This window comes from Pogona vitticeps, chromosome 3 (genome assembly GCF_051106095.1).
Source record: "Pogona vitticeps strain Pit_001003342236 chromosome 3, PviZW2.1, whole genome shotgun sequence".
NCBI lineage: Eukaryota > Metazoa > Chordata > Lepidosauria > Squamata > Agamidae > Pogona > Pogona vitticeps.
The window spans coordinates 14,697,694-14,718,663 of record NC_135785.1 but is presented as its reverse complement, the minus strand read 5'-3'; the positions used below and the strand labels follow the sequence as shown (position 1 = coordinate 14,718,663).

Below are 20,970 nucleotides of genomic sequence, written 5' to 3'. Positions count from 1 at the left end.
ATGCCATCTCTAACACCCATTATGAAAAGGGCACAGTAGATGGGCCATCTCCTATTTGATTAAAGAGTGAAATGAAAATTTTGTCCAATCCTCATCATAATTAAAGGTTGTTTCCCCCCTTTTCTTGCAATTAAGCTCAGTTATGAACCGAAGTACTCCTTTAAAAGAACATTAATGAAGGTCTGACATTTTGGGGGGTCTTTCTAAAGCATCCTATAGACTGTTGCCCTGTGGAAAAGTTGAGGAATTTAATCCAAGTAGTCCTCTGCTTTGATTGACGAGCAAGAAGGTTAAAGATCGACATTTGCAATTTTCACAGCCATCTCTGCACCTCTTAAACAATGTTTGCTAATAGCATCAGAAAGAGACTTTAAACTGCAGAATGGTGCAGAATAGAAAGATGAATCCTCATTCGGAATTCCCTAGTCCTTTATGCATATATTAAGCAGGAAAGTGAAGGAAGCCTTGCCAAGTCTTTATTTATGGGTGAGACATTTGGTCTGTTTCCAGGCAAAGTTCAAGGTATTGGTTTTGACCTATAAAGCCCTATCTGGCCTAAGTCCAAGCAATTAGGAGAATCACATCTTCTCCTGTGAGCCTCCTTGGACAAAATGATCTCTGGAGGAGGCCCCTTCATTGGTCCTAGCACCCTCCTCACATGTGACTGAGAGCGGTTTTGGTGGGCTGCTGGCAAGTGGTCTAGCTCCCAGCCCAGAAGAGCCAGGCTAACTCACTGCCTATGGTCCTGGCATCCTCAGACAAAGGTCCTTCCCTTAGACCAGCTGTCAGGCATGTTATGATGGGGGAACATTATACTTTCTAACATCTTTTAAAAGGGCACTTCCAATTGCTTGATTATCCTCTCATTCTTTTAATGATGATAAGTGTATTTGTTTTTAATATGATCATTTATTGCAGTGTTCTGCCACATTTATTTTCAAATGTTCTGTGAACTGCCCTAAGTTGCTTTGTTAGGTTTTTGCCCCCCAGAGATAGGATATAAATAACATGAGTGAATGAGTGAGTGACAGGCGATCTTAACATGGGCAGATAGCTTGTTGCGTCTTCGCTTGAATATTTTCCCCATCTTGAACGATATTACTATTGTTGCTTTTATTTGATTATATTGTTTTTATTTTATCTGTTATTGTTAGCCACCCAAAGTAGACTTCGGTCTAGATGGGCGAGGTATAAATTAAATAAATAAATCGCCTCTGTTCCAATCCTATCCCAGTTCTATTGTCAAAATGCAAATATTTATGATAAATCGTAGATAAGAAAAAAGATATATGATGCTCTGGGAGTGGATTGGTTTTGGTGAGTTACTCACCCCCCCCTTCCCTCCAGCCACCTATTTGGGTGGATAACCTCTTGTTGGGACCTAATGACCCTGACCACATACTAAACTGGATAAATATTTCTCCCTCTTTTCTCGGGGTATTGTAAATTATCCCTATAGGTGTACTGCATTTGGAAACTCTTTTTCCTCCCTCCCTCCCTCCCACCCACTGCCATTTCCAGCAAGGCAGATTGCAGGAGCAGTTAGCATTCCATTTTGCACTGAAAGCAGCCTATCACCCTCAAAAGTGCCTGCATAATGCATGTAGTCGTTTATCATGCATAACGTTATTATAATAAACACCAAAGGATTTGTAGTGGGAATGATGAGTCACTTGTAAATTGTTGCCAAGTGGATAAAGAACACAATGTATTTACATAACGCTTAACTCCTGCTACATTCGAAAGCAGTCGTCCGATGATAACAGCACAAGTGTAATCTGAAATGCAACATGCTAAATCCTTCTCTCTCTCTCTCTCTCTCTCTCTCCTGTTTTTAACTTGCAGGTTTCTTGAGCACGGGAGATCAAGCGGCTAAAGGGAACTATGGGCTTCTTGATCTCATTCAGGCCTTGAGGTGGACTAGTGAAAACATTGGGTTCTTTGGGGGTGACCCGCTGAGAATAACTGTTTTTGGATCGGGCGCCGGTGGTTCATGTGTCAATCTCTTGACTTTATCCCATTATTCTGAAGGTAACCGTTGGAGCAATTCAACCAAAGGTATTATTGCAGGTTGCAAATTTTGACAATTTTGGTGTCTGCATGCCACCACCTTGACATCTATGTGATGCCTTTGTATATACTGTATATGTATCTTGATATGTGTAGGGAGTGCCTAGTCAATTCAATCAATAGGCAATATTTATCCATCTGTTTTTGGGACTCATCATATATCCATGGACTTATAAACAAATATAAAATCCACCGAACAATTTATACAACGTCACACTCCATGCAACATGTGTTCTTCTTTCCACACTTCCAGGTAGAGACAGATAGACATGTTTTAAACAATGTGAATGGGAGAGACTCGAATAATTTAATTTAATAATAATCTTAGAAGTGCAGAGTTGGAAGGGCCCCTATGGATCATCAAGTCCCAACCCTGTCACAAATAGAACTCCCAACCTCTGCAGCCAGAAATTTAAACCATTGAGCTATCAGTGAACTACTGCAAGTATATATTTGAGCACATTAAAAAAGATGGCTAAGTGGCTCCAGTATGAAATAGTATAACTGCTACAGTATTTTATTTTAAATGCAGAAGTTTTGTTTTGTTTTTTAAATGAGGTATTAAACATTCAGTATTATTATATTCATTTATACCTCCAGGAAATTTTGAGTTGACAGGAAAAAAAATACTTGTTTGTTTATTTCTTTCTGCATTTATATTCCATTTATTGTGCAGAAATCCCCCTCAAGGTGCATTACAAAATTAAAAAAAACAGGCAATTACAAAAGTACCAATAACGAGTCCCCCTAAGAATTAAAATTGTAAGAGATGCCGGATATTGCTGCCTTCTAAAACAAAACATTTTTTAAAATTATTGTTGGTTTTCAATAAATTGGGGTCATTATCAAACACAGCTTCAAAATTACAGCTAAACCGAGGTCTTTCTAATGGCAATATCTCACAAATAAAGAGTTATTTTTTTAAATCAAGCATTAGAGGCTGTGAACGACATGGTTATTACTCTCTCTCCCTTCTGGCCCTTCTTTGTCTGATGTAGAGGAAGTAGATAAAGACATATTTTTCTCATAAGACTGGAATATGGAGTCACCCAGTGGTAAAAGAATCAGCAAAGGAAGTAACTAGTTAAATGACACCGATTTAAACTAGGGCATTTGCTTGCTCCAGATGTGAGAACAGCCACCAACATAGTGATTTTTTTTAATGGCTTGCACAATTCACAGGCAACAAGTCTGTCAATAGTCACAGGTATGTGCTGCTATTCAAGATCAATGACACCATGCATGTAAATATGGATTTGTTGGAACAGCAGAGGAAGCCTACGGTCCTTTGTGCCCTGATTGCAAGCTTTCTGCAGGCATTTTCCTGGCCAGCCAAGGAAAACAGGACGATGGACTAGATAGGGCTGCTACCTTTAGATGGAGGTGGAGCAGCTTCATTCCAGCTTCTTGTGGAGTGGTGTGCAAACATTTGCATCAGAGACTTCATACTGACTGGTCAATAGCCCATTCATATACCATATTTTTCTGTTTATAAGATGCCCCGATGTATAAAACGACCCCCACTTTTCTAACCCCAAATCAGAACATTCGATTGCTGCTTTCCCCGCCACTTCCTAAGCCCAGGGCTCAGCAAAAGGAGGGGGAAAGCAGGGATAAAAGGGCTGCAGGATCACTTTGCTTGCTGCTTTCCCTGCCACTTCCTAAGCTCCATGGGGCTTAGCAAAAGGAGGGAGAAAGCAGTGAGCAAAGCACAGCAGTATCGCTTTGATCCCTTCCCCCTCCACTTGTTTTTGTTCTCTCCTCAGCTTACTTCTGTGTATAAGACAACCCTCAATTTTTAGTCTAAAGATTTTAGACAAAAGTATCATCTTATGCACAGAAAAATACAGTATATCGGTGCAGCTTCAAAGGAACACACTCTACTAGGTAATGCTAACAAGAGTGGCAGTCCAAATAAAAAGGTCTAACATAAAAACTAGAAGTCTGATCAGCACAACATTTGGCACAGTGAGAGAACACAGTGTGCTCCCGCTCTGTGCAAAATTTCATGATTTTGGGGAAACGGGTTTCAAGTTATGGTTTTTTTTTAAAAAAATAGCACTGTTTTTACCTGGGCAGGAAACAAGATATGTACAGCCATTAAAAACAGATATATTGATAAGAAAAAATTGCATACCTGGAGAGAAAACAGCCATTTGCAGCTTCTTTTTAAATATTTCAAATAAATTAGCAAATTATTTTCTCTAATAGCCTTTTCTGATAAGTTTACTGGCTTCATAAGCTGCCAGGGTTCTAAGGTAAATTTTAGACCCTGCCACTCTGAACCAACTCCGAAAGAAAACACTTAACACCTTCCTCATAAACCATTTTGACTGCTTTTTAAAAGCCATTTTGAAAAGAGGATAATATTGAGCAGCTCACTCATTTAAGCTGTAAAATTTCTGGGGGTGTATATTCTGATTTGCGCCTTGGGATTTTCTCAAAGCAACTTTTACCCAGTTTGTTTGTGAGTAAAGAGACAGCAGCAACAACAGCCAAGGACAGCTGCAACGGGAGAGGAAAAAATTGTGGTGAAGGTTAGGGAGACAGAAGAGAAGGAAAACTGCCTTTCCCCCAATACTTTTCTTACTGTAAATGAATGACTGACTTGAAAAATATGATGTGCTCTGCTCAGATCTTGCAAACCAATAGCATGTTACGGCAGGTTTTCCTCTCTTCCTGCTGTTTACCAATCCACATTATTTCATATGATTTTAAAATGTTATCACAATATCCCACATTCATAAACCATAGGGGTTTTGTTTGTTTGAGGGTTTTTATTTTTAAAGATTTGAATATTAGAACTCATAAGCATCCCCTTCCTTCCTTGGAACAAAACCAGTGATATTCCAAATATACATGAAGCCAACTATATTTCATAAGTTGTCAAAGGCCTGTTAAGGGCGGGTTACATGTTGTTGTTTTTTAAAGGAGTGTCAACGTCTGAGGGAAAGTTCAGTGACCCAGCGCTCTGTTTCAAACCTAACAGCAGAGCCGCTGCAAACTGTTAGCTACTGTGAAGAAAATGTCTGACTCTGTTGTGAATTTCACTCAAGGCCTCCCAAGGAAAGAGCAAGTGTACCTTTTTTGTGTGTGTGAGATCCAAAATTGGCAAAGCATCAAGGTCACTCTTGCATCTTTCTTTCCTACTCTGTACTTAGCACCTTTCTTGTCTCGTGTAGAAAAGGCAGACGGCAAGAGAGCTGGCATGGTCGGCAGGAAGAATTGGATTTAGTTCCTACATCTTGCTTGCTACTTTATTCAGAGGTGTTTTACCTTAGGCCCAAGTGGGGTGCGGAGTGTGTGTGTGTGTGTGTGTGTGTGTGTGTGTGTGTGTGTGTGTGTGTGTGTGTGTGTGGTGTGCGTGCGTGTGTGTGTGTATACACACACACACAAAATATAAAAATCCTACAATATATATGCACACACACACACACACACACACACACACACACACACACACACACACACACACACACACACAAATATAAAAATCCTACAATAACAGCAGTTGAAATGGATTTTTAAACATTAAACCACCACGGTATGAAAGACTGGTACAGAAGCTATGACCAAAATTAAAACAAATATTTAGAAACACACATAAAACACTGTACAGGTGATTTAAAAGCCTGGGGGAAAGAAGAGGTATTTGCAGGAGCCTGAAATAAGCTCATAACCAGGATGCCAGCTTTAGGGAGACATTTTCTTCTTTAGCTACCCATTGCGCTAAAGACTGAGCTTACAGTATTGCATTTAAAAGGAAACTTATTGCATTACTCATTCCTTTTGGCAGTCAGGTCACTATTACCTTTATCATTGCTCTGATAGCATGAGTAATTTATTGCATTGCCATTCAGTGTGGTCGTGATTAACAGGCCAGGAAAAAAAATGCAGGGAAATGCTCTCTGGTTCTCTCTAGCGGCCAGTTCTCACATTTTATTTTATTTTTTTATTTTTTGGATTGGAGGTTAGTGCAAACCATGATTTGTCAGCTAAAATGCAATGGAAACTCTCTGCAGCTGGTTTAGGGAGGAAAAGTCTGCGGAGGGAGAAGTAGCACTTGTGAAAGAGTGGGATAAACGGCGGTGTCACAAATAACAATCTCGGTGAACTCCGTGCTCTGAAAAAAGTATTGCCTGACTCCAGCCTAAATGAGTGAACTTCAGAGCTTCTCATCTAAATTCTTATGGTCTCAGGTAGAGACTAGGGAAAAGTTGTCAAATTCACAAGACCTTTTCAGAGATGGAGTGCAAATTTTTCATGAGGCGAGGGAAGCATTGTAGATTTTTTACAAATCCATTGGTCTGGCTCATGTCCATTATCTTTTCTCCCTACGTGCTGCATTTTGTGGAGAAATATTTTTGGCGGGAGGAATGGTAACAACCACAAAACATGGAAGGAGTAATTGTTGGTGGTCTTTTCATGTCTCTACCAAATGCCCCACAGACTGGAGTTTTGAAAGAAAATGACGTGGCTTCAAGCTGAATTATGTTTTGATGCCCTGTCAGATTTAGAAGTGACCATCACTCACCTCACCTCTATCTCACCCCTACTTCCAAAGGCAGGCAAAGCTTTCAAATTCACAATTTAATCTCAGTCAGATGACCCCCCAGCACTGAATCTCGTAAAATGATAGGTGAAGTGAATTGTCTCTTTGTGGCTTTTGCTCTGTGGTGCAGTTCACCTGTTGATACTCTTAGGTAGTGATTAATATGTACATATTAACAGACCATGTTGGTGTGTGTGGAGGGATTATTGCAAGAAACATGTAACTTTTCACATCTTTTTTTGTTCCTTAAAAAAAAAATGTAACTACATAGTAATAGTCAACATTTTGAGGCCTTGGACAATAGCCAAAACCAATCTCTCTCTCTCAATCTCTCTCTCTCTCTCTCTCTCCCTCCCTCTCTCTCTCTCTCTCTCTCTCTCTCTCTCTCTCTCTCAAAAACACACACACACACACACACACACACACGTGCATGTGTGCGCGCACACACCCTTCCAACCTAGGTTTCTTATAATTTCATCTCGGTTATTTTCATGACCAACGTTAAATGAAAAAAGCTTTTCTTCCTTAAAGCAGTTGAATTGAGCTTTATTATTTGAAGTCTTCATCCACTTTTAAACCCATCCATCCTTTAACAGAGCATTGCCCGTTCTGCCATTCACAACGGGAAGAGACTAGAAAGCAACTTTCCTTCTTGTTTCTTCCTTAACCCGTTTAAATGGAAATAAATGGGATTGTAGCCGATCCAGGCAGCAGTCCTGCAACCCATCTACAGGACTCCATGGGTTGTGGGATACTGCAGAGTGTTCTCCCACTGGTGAAAAAGAGCTTCACATATACAGGGTTGCACTGGATCCTAGCAAGAGTCTCCCATATGCCAGCTGAATGCTTCAGGGTTCAGTCATTTAACACCACCTGTGTTCCTGTGGGCTAAACCACAGAAGCCTGTGCTGCAGGGTCAGAAGACCAACAGTCGTAAGATCGAATCCACGCGACGGAGTGAGCGCCTGTCGCTTGTCCCAGCTCCCACCAACCTAGCGGTTCGAAAGCATGCAAATGCGAGTAGATAAATAGGGACCACCTCGGTGGGAAGGTAACAGCGTTCCGTGTCTAAGTCGCACTGGCCATGTGACCACGGAAGATTGTCTTCGGACAAAATGCTGGCTCTATGGCTTGGAAATGGGGATGAGCACCGCCCCCTAGAGTCGAACACAACTGGACAAAAATTGTCAAGGGGAACCTTTACCTTTACCTTTACCTTTACCTGTGTTCCTACAGCATTGGAAGGAACAGAGGTCTGAAGGCATTATGCAGGGGCACCTGGAAAGCCAACAGTTGTGAACCTCTCAGGCCCTCCTGGCCAAGAAGAAATTGAGTCAAGATTCCTTTTCTCCTCAAAGTGAGCTCTCCAGGCTAGATTTTTTAATTTTTATTTTGGTTTTGTTAATTTTCCTGAGAATTATCCACATCCCTACTTCAGTTTGCAGGCTGCAAATATCTTCACCCCTTGGAAATGCTTATGACAATAGGAGGGAAAAAACCCTATACCATCCATAGATAGAGTGGGCATGCTGATTTCAGTGGCAAGGAATTTTGAAGAACTGGGAGAGAGGGTAGCAGATCTCACCTTCCTTTATCTACAGTGGCTTACAGGAACCCACGGAGCTGAGCCTCCTCCATAGATTCTCTTTCACTAATAGGATTGCTCTGCCAGCTCCACTTCCATCAATGTAATTTATTTGCTGCTCCCTCCCAGTGAGAAGAAAGAAGAGTTGATTGCCCTCATTAGGGGTTTATGAGGGTGAATATTCTCTATGGAAGGGGAAATGCCTCTGAAAATCTGTTTCTTGGGATGAAGCTATCTCTTTTTATGCATTTTCATTCAAGTCTATCTTTCCCACCCATTTCTTATTTCATACGCTTCTGTTCTGTGTTTGCATTCAACTAGAAATTCTGGTTACAATCAGCCTTTCTTCAATATGCATTTTAAATGCCATATTTTTTCCAGGATATACATGATCTCTTACGATATATATTTAAATTCACATTTTCAAATACAAATTCCCATATTTGGATATTTTAAACCCCCGTTCATTAGAATGGAACAGTTTTAATCCCTCAGAATTGGTTTTTCTGTTTCAGAATCCAACCAGAACTAGATTATGCTTCAATGATGCACTGTTCTAAACCATGCCTCCCTATTTCTGCCACTTGCCACATATGGGGGTGTTGGTACTATTGTTCCAAAGCAGCTGGGGTGTTTTTTAAAAGGCGGAAAAGGTCTGAAAAAATCTATTGATTTTGGCCATTGTAGCACTTCTCCTCCTCATTCTTGTCCCAGCCAATTTAACATTGGCCAAAAATCTCTTTGCGCAAACATAATGTAAAGCTATTCCTGTGTAAATCTGCTGGGTGTTACACCCAGCAACAGGGCACTGCACAATTCTACTGCGCAAATGGTTGCATGATCCCCGTTGCAATTGTTGTGCCTTGCAGCACCAAAAGGATTGTTTCTTGGGCAACAACAACACAATTGTTGCTACCTGGACAGCTAAGCAAGAGGGTTTTGCCCATTGGGAAAAGAATGGGCCATGCTTTTTCAGGGTAGACAGCCCGTGATGCACTGAAGCAGAAGAGATATACTAAGTTTGTCAGAAGTTTGGTTTCTTTCAGGGGAAATGGAGGGGAAATCTTTGAGGCAGCACTGAAGTTCACTTTGGGGCAGAAAACATCCCCTCACTACAAGATGTATACATTTTATTTTACTCTACTTCTGTTCCACCTGTTTTGAGGGGAAGACACTTGTTTCTGTACTGTACACTGAAATATTTATTCGGACATGAAACATTTGTACATTCCACACTGTGCTGGAATTTTCTCATTAAATCAGAAAATGGCCCATAACTGAGATAGTGTCCCATGATTCTTAGCACATGTGGATTAAAATGGCAATTTATTTATTTATTTATTTTTATTTATTATTGGATTTTTATCCCGCCCTTCTAGACAGGAGTCTACTCACAATATACTATACACAAAAAGAGATTTAAAAACAACAATTAAAATTTACAGTAATAATATAATCAAGATGGGAGAGTAAACAGCAGAAATCAAGAAAAATAAAAATCAAGTATTGGAAGGAGGGAAGGCCTATCTAAAGAGCCAAGTTTTTAATTGGCTCTTAAAAACACCCAGCGAGGGTGCCAGGCAGATCTCTGGCAGCAAGCTATTCCAAATTCAAGGGACCACCACTGAGAAGGCCCAATTTCTGAAATGGCAATAACCATGCCACAAGATTCTGAGAAGTGCAAAATTTGTTTCCCTCCCCCCCCCACATGTGGATTTGAAAAATACCAGTAATGCTATTTGATGTTGAGTTGGCAGCCAATGAAGTCCTTCAGCACCTCTAAAGCAAGAGGTGGATACCCTCAAATGAGCTGATCTGCTCAATGTCTACTAAGAGTTCAAGTGATTGTTTCAGATGTCATTAAAGATTTCTATTGATCTGTCCAGTGCTGCTGATATTAGTCACTGAAATGTAATGTCCAATGCAGTACTTGAAGTTGTTCATATTGATTCAGTATTGCCATAAACATTAAGCATATTCTCAGCAGCTATGGAAAGCTAGTTGCCACCACTGGGCCTTTTATAAAGTGTGATGTTCTAGGAGAAATTGTACATAAATTGCCTAATCTGGCCTTGAAATCATGATTATTTTAAGACCAGGTGCCCATGTTCAGATAAATGTGATGCAGCTCTCTTTTTCTCTCTTTCTCAGCATGAGGATGGATGGGGAAGAACACATGTAAGATGCATTAAGTTGGGCATTCTTTCCAAACATTTCTGATCAGGGCCTGAAAGCCAGTGATCTGGGGGTTAGAATCTAGTCTATTGAGCCAATTCCGATTCTTGTCAGTTCAGCTTTGCATTTTAGCACGAGTTTACAAATGCAAGAAAAACGTATCTGAAGAGGTCTTTAAAAAACTGAATAGCATGATTCATAAGACAGAGAGGAAATGAACGATATTAACACAGAATTGTTAAGGCAATATGAATAGAGAATTAAATGATGACAACAGAAACTCAGTAGGTTTTTACAATTAAATGAACACATCTCACTAACTAGTTTGCTTTTTATTCAGAGAAATCCACATTCTTCATGTATAAACTTTGGCTATTGATAACACCAATACATCTGTATATATTAATTCTTTGTAACTTTAATTTGACCCATGTTACATTCAATGTAATTTATCCAGAGATGTAGAGTAAAAGGTATGCATCCAGTTGTACAAAATTTCTCACATTTCTTTATTGTCCCAATTTAATATCCCAAGGTCAGTATAGTAGGACTGCTGTATCCATGGGATTGGTACCTTATCTAGTGCTTGAATATATTAAATAACCCCACCCCACCCCCAAAACAGGTGTTTCCAAGATGTATTACCAGAACCGGCCACTAGAAGGAATGCTATGCTATATATTGTGTCCGCTGTATCGGCAATTTATGGCATTTATTTATTTATTTTATTTTATTTATATCCCACCTATCTAGTCAATAGACCACTCTAGGCGGCTCACAACAGGGGTACAACAATGACTAGAAGAAAACTTTCAACCATAAAATTATAAACTAAGAAAAAGAAAAGGAAAATCAGGATTAGCTAAGGGGGGGTGGGAGGGAAGGCCTGCCGAAACATCATTGTCTTTAATTGCTTTTTGAAAATACCCAGCGAGGGGGCCGCGCGAATGTCCGGGGGAAGGTTGTTCCAGAGGCGAGGAGCCACCGCCGAGAAGGCCCGATTTCTTGTCTTCTCCTTCCGGGCCTCCCTCGGCGTTAGGCTCCTCAACCTCACCTCCTGGCTCGCGCGAGTGACACGGGTAGAACTTGGTGGTAGAAGGCGTTCCGCCAAATATCGAGGCCCTAAACCATTTAGGGCTTTGTACGTGAGCATCAACACCTTGAAGTCGATGCAGAATCGGATGGGCAGCCAGTGCAATGCGGCCAGAGTGGGTGAGATATGTTGGAATTTTTTCACCCCACTAAGGAGTCTGGCCGCCGCGTTCTGCACCACCTGAAGTTTCCGCAGCAGCCTCAAAGGTAGCCCCACGTAGAGCGCATTACAGTAGTCTAAATTGTGGACCCCTAGGATACCACAGTCCTACCGTACTTTATCTTGGATACATAGACAGATTTCCACTCCCTTTGTTTGTAGTTTCTTATTATTCCACAATAAATTATCTATGGTTTACATTTTGACACAGCTGTGTTATAATTTCAGCTTTTCAGCTGCACGTATATCAACTTGTGCCACTCTTCTTTTTCTAAAAGCGTCATTGTTAATTGCAAGGTTCCTGTCTTATATACTTGAAATATTTTAAGCATGTCTCCACAGACTTTGTTGTTGTGTTAGTCTGCCATTTCTAATCTGGTCCCCTGCTTTCCCACACAGGTCTTTTCCAGAGGGCAATAGCTCAAAGCGGAACGGCTCTCTCCAGCTGGGCGGTCAGTTTCCAACCAGCAAAATATGCAAGGATGTTGGCTACAAAAGTTGGTTGCAACGTGTCGGACACGGTTGAATTAGTAGAATGTCTACAGAAGAAGCCGTACAGAGAACTCGTTGATCAGGATATTCAGCCAGCTCGATACCACATAGCCTTTGGTCCAGTCATCGATGGGGATGTGATACCAGATGACCCTCAGATACTGATGGAGCAAGGAGAGTTCCTGAATTACGACATAATGTTGGGAGTTAACCAAGGAGAAGGGTTGAAATTTGTTGAAAACATTGTTGACAGTGAAGATGGCATATCTGCTAGTGACTTTGACTTTGCTGTGTCAAACTTTGTTGATAATTTGTATGGGTACCCTGAAGGCAAAGATATACTGAGAGAAACTATTAAGTTCATGTACACAGACTGGGCAGATAGACATAATCCTGAGACAAGAAGGAAAACACTTTTGGCTTTGTTTACTGACCACCAGTGGGTTGCACCAGCGGTGGCTACAGCTGATCTCCATTCCAATTTTGGATCACCTACATATTTTTATGCCTTCTACCATCATTGCCAAACAGATCAGGTACCAGCATGGGCGGATGCTGCTCATGGCGATGAGGTTCCTTACGTCTTAGGAATCCCAATGATTGGACCAACGGAATTATTTCCTTGTAATTTCTCCAAAAATGATGTCATGCTAAGTGCAGTGGTGATGACATATTGGACAAACTTTGCAAAAACAGGGTAAGTATTGCTGATCATATATGTACATGATACATACCAACAAATCAAGAGCTGCCCTTTTTCATGCCACGCAGAGGAAATAATACGTATAAATACAAGGATTTGCCTCACTGGTAACTATTATCTTCCTTTTCCTGCCTCAGAGCTAACTAGGAGCTTTCTTTCCGAACAGGAAGCTAGGCAGAGCTAGGCCTAGTTAAGCCTCAAAGCCTTTCATTTTAAGCCTTTTCTCCCAGGTGAGCCACATTCAGGCTCTGTAAAGTGTGTGCAACCTACTTAGAACTCCCAGAGTGAGTAGTTATAGTCCAAGAAATCCAGAACTCCAGTCACTAGTAACTGTAGGTAAAGGTTCCCCTTGACATTTAGTCCAGTTGTGTCTGACTCTAGGGCACGGTGCTCATCCCCATTTCCAAGCCATAGAGCCAGCATTTGTCAGTAACTGTAGCCTTCTGTAATATTTTCACACTTCAAAACTTCCCCAGGGAGTTAAAAGCAATACATATATGGTAATCCAGAAGTTACCTTTTGGAACGTGGATATTTCAAATGCAGCCAGGGAGTTCACATCTGGGCTTGGGCACAAGCAAGAGATTAGCTGTCCAGAGCTCTAGTTTGGCATGTCCCTACCGATACAGCAACACAGAATAGGCAAATTGTCATTGGCAATGCCATCCAATTTTTATATGGTGGAACAGGTGTGGGACTGGTATATCCCGGAAGGCTAAAAAGCTATGTTTTGCAGCCACCCAAATACTTTTTTTAAAAATAAAACTGACACACAAACACACATATACAGAAAGAGAATTCGATCATAGGTGTGATTCTCTTCCAAAACAAGGGTAGAATCCCCACACCGTATTGTAACCAAAAATACATGGTTTTTTTTTGTAAAAAAGAAAAAGAAAAAAATTCAAGAAGAATTTTTAGAAACTAACAGTGGCCCTTATGATTTCATTTTGAGGGGTGTTGTTGCCACTCCTGCAGGGCCCCGGGACTGGGGGAAAAAAGATGCCCTTTAACACTGTCCTGCCCCAAACATGCCCATCCTTGGGTTGACTGATGACATGATGTCATTTCACTCATACAGTGGTATTTATGGAAGAATAACTATTGGATTTTGCTATGTTACATGTGTGGAACATGTTGGGACAAGGTGTGTAGTAACAAAGGCATGCATATTTATTACATTAAATTGTAAAGAGCATTTCTGTTTTGAAGACAGCTTTCAAAATGGGGTGAGCTAGGCATGTCTGAGTCTCTCTTTGCAAGAAAATAACTGAGCAGAGTTCTTCTAACATGAAATTTCAGCCTCCACATCTGCAAAATGGAGATAATAGGGGCCTATTTCTAAGGATTACCAAGTAATAACGAATGTAAAATACACTGAATGCTGAAAAAGTGCTATATAGATGTTTGTTACTATCCCCGAAGTTGCCAACAGAAAACAAAAGGCTCATTTAGCTCAGTGACTATTATGACATGAATACTTTGTGCAGCAAAACGGAATCATTTAGGCCTGAGTTTGTTTATGCACTTTCTGTCCTCAGGGGGATTTACTTGCATAGAATTGCAATGTAAACGGCTTTGAACAGGATGGGAAACTGGGTTAATTCATGGAGAATAGGTTTGTCTATCATCCACAAGGCAATATGTAACTAAGATAGTATGCCATATGATGCCACTTGTTGGTAAGGAAAGCATGCCGAATTCTTCCTACCTTCATGGCCTGAACCTGGAGACATCTGGCTAACAAGTATTTGAGGCCAGATGCTGGGGGATTCTTTGTATGATCCTGCAGGGCAATTCTTATGCTCTTGTGTTGTGATGTACAGTGGAGAATGAATCGATTATAGCTAGGTAAAGCTCCATGGATTTCATTGGGTGTACTCTAAATATGACTAAGTCTGGATCTAATCTAGTTGTAAGAATTACAAAGTGGATCTTTGTTGTTGTTTAGTCTTAAGTCGTGTCTGACTCTTCGTAACCCCATGGACCAGAGCACACTAGGCCCTCCTGTCTTCCACTGCTGCCAGAGTTTGGACAAATTCATGCTGGTAGCTTTGATGATACTGTCCAACCATCTTGTCCTCCGTCGCCCCCTTCTCCTCTTGCCTTCACACTTTCCCAACATCCGGGTCTTTTCCAGGAAGTCTTCTCTTCTCATGAGATGGCCAAAGAACTGGAGCCTCGGTTTCAGGATCTGTCCTTCCAATGAGCACTCAGACTTGATTTCCTTCAAAATGGATAGGTTTGTTTTATTTGCAGTCCAGGGGACTTTCAAGAGTCATCTCCAGCACTACAATTCAAAAGCATCAATTCTTCGGTGGTAAGCCTTCTTTATGGTTCAGCTCTCACTTCCATACATCGCTACTGGAAAAAACATAGCTATGACTATGCGGACCTTTGTTGGCAAGGTGATGTCTCTGCTTTTTAAGATGCTGTCTAGGTTTGTCAGCGTTTTCCTCCCAAGAAGCAGGTGTCCTAATTTCAGGGCTGCTGTCACCATCTGCAGTGATAATGGAGCCCAAGAAAGTAAAATCTGTCACTGCCTCCATATCTTCCCCTTCTATTTGCCAGGAGGTGAGGGGACCAGTGGCCATGATCTTAGTTTTTTTGATGTTGAGTTTCAGACCATTTTTTGCACTCCCCTCTTTCACCCTCATTACGAGGTTCTTTAATTCCTCCTCACTTTCTGCCATCAGAGTGGTATCATCTGCATATCGGAGATTGTTGATATTTCTTCTGGCAATCTTCATTCCAGTTTAAGATTCATCCAGTCTGGCCTTTTACCTGATGTATTCTTCATATAAGTTAAATAAGACGGGGGACAATATACAGCCTTGTCACACTCCATTCCCAATTTTGAACCAATCAGTTGTTCCATATCCAGTTTTAACTACAGTGGACCTTTGACTTACAGACTTTTTGAGTTACAGACTTCTCTGGCCGCAAAATTTAGGTTTGACTTGCAGACTGAGATTTGACTTACAGACCAGAAAAAAACCAAAATGGAACAAAAACTGCCTGTTACGGGATTAATCGGTTTTCAATGCACTGTAGCTCAATGGAGACTTGACTTACAGACTTTTTGACTTGAGAACCGCCTTCCAATATGGATTAAGTTCTCAAGTCAAGACCCCACTGTATTGCTTCCTGTCCCGCATATAAATTTCTCAGGAGACAGAGAAGGTGGTCATACACTCCCATTTCATTAAGGACTTGCTATAGTTTGCTATGGTCCACACAGTCAAAGGCTTTTGCGTAGCCAACGAAGCAGAAGTAGATGTTTTTTCTGGAACTCTCTAGCTTTCTCCATAATCCAGCACATGTTAGCAATTTGGTCTCTAGTTCCTCTGCCCCTTCGAAATCCAGCTTGTACTTCTGGAAGTTCTCGGTCCATATACTGCTGAAGGCTACCTTGCAGGATTTTGAGCATAACCTTGCTAGTGTGTGAAATGAGTGCAATTGTATGGTAGTTGCAGCATTCTTTGGCACTGCCGATCTTTGGGATTTGGATGTAGACTGATCTTTTCCAATCCTCTGGCCACTGCTAAGTTTTCCAAACATGCTGGCATATTGAATGTAGAACCTTAACAGATCATCTTTTAAGGTTTAAAATAGTTCAACTGGAATGCCATCACCTCTACTGGCTTTGTTGTTAGCTATGCTTTCTAAGGCCCACTTGACTTAGCTCTCCAAGATGTCTGGCTCAAGGTCAGCAACTACACTATCTGGGTTGTCTGGGACATCCAGCTCTTTCTGGTATACGTAATTCCTCTGTGTATTCTTGCCACCTCTTCTTGATGTCTGCTTCTGTTAGGTCCCTACCATTTTTGTATTTTATCATGCCCATGTTTGCAGAAAATGTTCCTTTAATATCGCCGATTGTCTTGAACAGATCTCTGGGTTTTCCTTTTCTATTATTTTCTTCTATTTCTTTACAGTGTTCCTTTAAGAAGGCCCTTTTGTCTCTCCTCGCTATTCATTGGAAGTATGCATTCCATTTTCTGTAACTTTCCCTATCTCCCTTGCATTTTGTTTCCTTTCTCTTCTCTGCTATTTGTAAGGCCTCGTTGGACAGCCACTTTGCTTTCTTGCATTTCCTTTTCTTTGTGATGGGTTTTGTTGCTTTGTCCTCCTTTACAATGTTATGAGCCTCCATTCATAGTTCCTCAGGCACTCTGTCCACCAAATCGAGTTCCTTAAATCTGTTCTTCACTTCCACTGTGTATTCATAAGGGATTTGGTTTAGATTGTACCTGACTATCCCAGTGGTTTTTCCTGCTGTCTTCAGTTTAAGCTTGAATTTTGCTATGAGAAGCTGATGATCAGAGCCACAATCAGCTCCAGGTCTTGTTTTTGATGACTGTATAGAGCTTCTCCATCTTTGGCTGCAGAGAACATAGAGAATGACTTCAGTATTGCCCATCTGGTGATGTCCATTTCTGGAGTCGCCTCTTGTGTTGTTGGAAAATAGTGTTGGGATGACCATTTCCCTGCTTTGTTTTAAAGTCCAAGACAAAATTTACCTGTTGTTCCTTTTATCTCTTGACTCCCTACTTTGGCATTCCAGTCCCCTAGAATGACAAGAACATCTTTCTTTGGTGTCAGTTCTAGAAGGTGTTGTAAGTCTTCATAGAATTCATAGAATTCATAGAATTTCAGTCTCCTTAGCATTGGTGGTTGGTGCATAAACTTGGATTATTGTGATGTTGAAAGGTTTGCCTTGAATTCGTATTGAAATCATTCTATCATTTTTTTGAGATTATATCCCATTAAACCTTTTTCCGCTCTTTTGTTGACTATGAGGGCTACTCCATTCCTTCTATGAGATTCTTGCCCACAATAGTAGATATGATAATCGTCTGAATTGAATTTGTCCATTCCCGTCCATTTTAGTTCACTGACACCCAGGATGTCAATGTTTATTCTTGCCATCTCCTATTTGTCCACATCCAGCTTACCAAGGTTCATAGATCTTACATTCCAGGTTCCTATGCAGTATTCTTCTTTGCAGCATCGGACTTTCCTTTCACTTCCAGGCACATCCGCAGCTGAGGGTCCTTTCGGCTTTGGCCCAACCACTTCATTAGCTCTGGAGCTACTTGTCCTTGTCCTCCGCTCTTCCTCAGTAGTATGTTGGACAACTTCCGATCTTAGGGGCTCATCTTCCAGTGTCATATCTTTTAGCCTTTTGTTTCTGTCCATGGAGTTTTCTTGGCAAAAATACTGGAGTGGCCTGCCAGTTCCTGCTCCAGGTGGATTGCATTGAGTCAGAACTCTCCACTATGACCTGTCCGTCTTGGTGCCCTGCACGGCATAGCCCATAGCTTCTCTGAATTACTCAAGCCCCTTCGCCATGACAAGATAGCAATCCATGAAGGGGAAAGTGGATCTAATCTAATCTAAATTCATCAAATACTGCTACTGTGTGGGAAAGTGAAAAGTGTTTCCACCACGGGCTAACATGTTGGTTTTTAAATTTTTCTAGGGACCCCAATCAGCCAGTCCCGCAAGACACCAAGTTCATCCACACAAAACCGAATCGTTTTGAGGAAGTAGCATGGACCAGATACTCCCAGAAAGACCAACTCTACCTTCACATTGGATTAAAACCACGAGTGAAAGAACATTACAGGGCCAACAAGGTGAACCTGTGGCTGGAACTGGTACCTCACCTGCACAATCTTAATGACATTTCACAGTATACCTCTACGACAACTAAAGTGCCATCCACTGATATTACTTTTAGGCCAACTCGGAAAAATTTGGTACCCGTAACTTCAGCCTTTCCTACAGCCAAGCAAGATGATCCCAAACAACCGCCAAGCTTAATCGCCGGTGATCAAAGAGACTACTCTACGGAGTTGAGTGTAACTATTGCCGTTGGAGCATCTTTGTTGTTCCTGAACATTTTAGCCTTTGCGGCACTATATTACAAAAAGGATAAGAGGAGACATGATGTCCACCGGAGATGTAGCCCACAGCGTACTACGACCAATGATCTTACCCATGCACAAGAAGAGGAAATAATGTCCCTCCAAATGAAGCACACTGACTTGGGTCATGAATGTGAATCCATCCATCCACATGAGGTGGTTCTGAGGACCGCCTGCCCCCCAGACTATACACTAGCTATGAGGCGGTCCCCTGATGATATTCCTTTAATGACCCCGAACACCATTACGATGATTCCCAACACTATACCTGGGATTCAGCCCTTACACACATTTAATACATTTACTGGTGGACAGAATAACACTCTGCCTCATCCCCACCCACACCCACACCCACACCCGCATTCACATTCGACAACTAGGGTATAGCCCAAGAGAGGTAAAACAAACTTTTATTTTTGGTGGATTACAGTGCGTTATAATTATAGAAGACTTCACTTGGCTTTCAACCTACAAGACTTTTACTATTTAAATATGGAGGAATATTATGTGAATATACATATCAAAAACTTTGGGGATTTTGGGAAAAAACGAATTGTACATATATACAAATGAACTTTTAAAAAAATATATAACTTTTTTTGCAGTTGCTTGAAGCAATTGCCCTGAATGATACTTTTTACATTCACATTCAACTATTGATTTTTTCTTTTTCTTTTCTTTTCTTTTCTTTTGAAGGATTTAAGTTACATATTGGCATTTGGCATGTGCAACACAAAAAAAGTGGGAAAGAAATGATGACTGATAATTTAAGAAAAAAGTTCTATGAATATGCACAAGGGACACATTAATGGAATGTCAGCTTATTTTCACCTATTTTTAGTTGGAACTGTTTTCTTGTGTAGACCATATTTACATGTTGGGATAAGTATACAAAGCACCAGTGCTGTTAAAGGCTTTAGAAAGGGGCTCATATGCTAAGATCTGCCAGTTTAAAAAAGAAAGAAAGAAAGAAAGAAATTAAACATTTTAAAAAGGGGAAAGAATTTTATAACCTGGCAGGGACATCATTATCACATAAGTGCTGTCAGTATAAACATTGTGGGAATAAAGGATGCCAGATATTTTTAGCACGATGTGCATGATCATTTATTATGCTTGGTGGCTGTGCTGCTGATTAAGCCGTAATTAAAATTCTTTTCATCCCATTGGAGTTCTCAGTTGAAGCTTCTTCCCTCAATTGGTGCACCCTACTGAAGGTTTCAAGGAGAGGGTAAAAATGTAATTGAGAATCTTGAAATTGTTGTAGGTTTTTCGGGCTGTTTGGCCATGTTCTGGAGGTTTTTCTTCCTAATGTTTCACCAGTCTCTGTGGCTAGCATCTTCAGAGGACCTGTGGGCTTCAAACAGCCCGAAAAACCTCGAACAACCATCGGATTCTAGCCATGAATGCCTTCAAGAATCCTGAAATACCCAGTAGCTTCCCAGCGATAGGAGACATTTATAGTGGCTCTTAAAGGTGTTTGGTGGTATTCTGGGTGCACAGCTGTAAACATACATGGACAGAAGAAAACAAAAAGACCCCTCTCTATTTAAGATGGCTTGTGGATCAAGGAGGGCGTGCCTCCCCCAACTGGCTGAGGGAACCTCTACCCAACTCCCAACATCCTGTGGGCTGTACAATTTTTAGTACTATTCCTCTGTCTCTTTTTCCTCCTGCTTATGGCAGCCACAGGGCCTCTTTTGATGAAGCATTGGCCATTTTGGTGCAGTTTCAGTACAATTTCTTACATCCATGCTGGTAATATGGTAATTTTTTTAAAAAAATTGTCCAAAGATTTGTTTTCCAGGAATATTTCACAATATGTAAAAGCCGAGATGGGAAATGTTGCATTTGGGGGTCTACGAGCCATAATCCTATGTAAGATTTAGGATTATAAGAGCTAGTGTCCAAAAAAAACAAAAACAAAAAAAGAGAGAGATGGCGAGGGGGGCAGAGAGAAGCGCTATTTCTCATCTTTGTGTAATGGTTGTCCCCCGCCATTGATCATAACAACTGCAGCACCCATCCCTGACATATTTTTAAACTAATCCTATTGCATGTGATCACGTGTGCTTGAGTATTTACGAAGAATCCCCTTTTTTGCTCTGCATATCTTCAGCATTTCTGTGAGTTCACTGGAAATCTCTGAAAGGCAGTGTCTGCGGAATGCAATGCCGATGAAAAGCCTATTTGAGGAATGAAGTCACAA

The 20,970-nt window shown here is 41.0% G+C and overlaps 1 protein-coding gene across 14 annotated transcripts in view; it reads left to right on the top strand.

The window, feature by feature from the left end:
- NLGN1 (neuroligin 1) overlaps positions 1-20,534 on the top strand; it is a 737,944-nt gene extending 717,410 nt beyond the window's left edge. For 10 of the 14 annotated variants that reach the window (XM_078389641.1, XM_072996214.2, XM_072996216.2 and 7 more), the window contains 3 exons: positions 1,846-2,058; positions 12,034-12,823; positions 18,314-20,534. In XM_078389641.1, the coding sequence (XP_078245767.1) occupies positions 1,846-2,058; positions 12,034-12,823; positions 18,314-19,148 (1,838 nt within the window). In that variant the 3' untranslated portion in view covers positions 19,149-20,534. The remainder of the gene's footprint in view (positions 1-1,845; positions 2,059-12,033; positions 12,824-18,313) is intronic. The other 4 variants (XM_078389646.1, XM_078389645.1, XM_078389640.1 and 1 more) reach the window with 1 other exon arrangement.
- Positions 20,535-20,970: the final 436 nt, after the last annotated feature.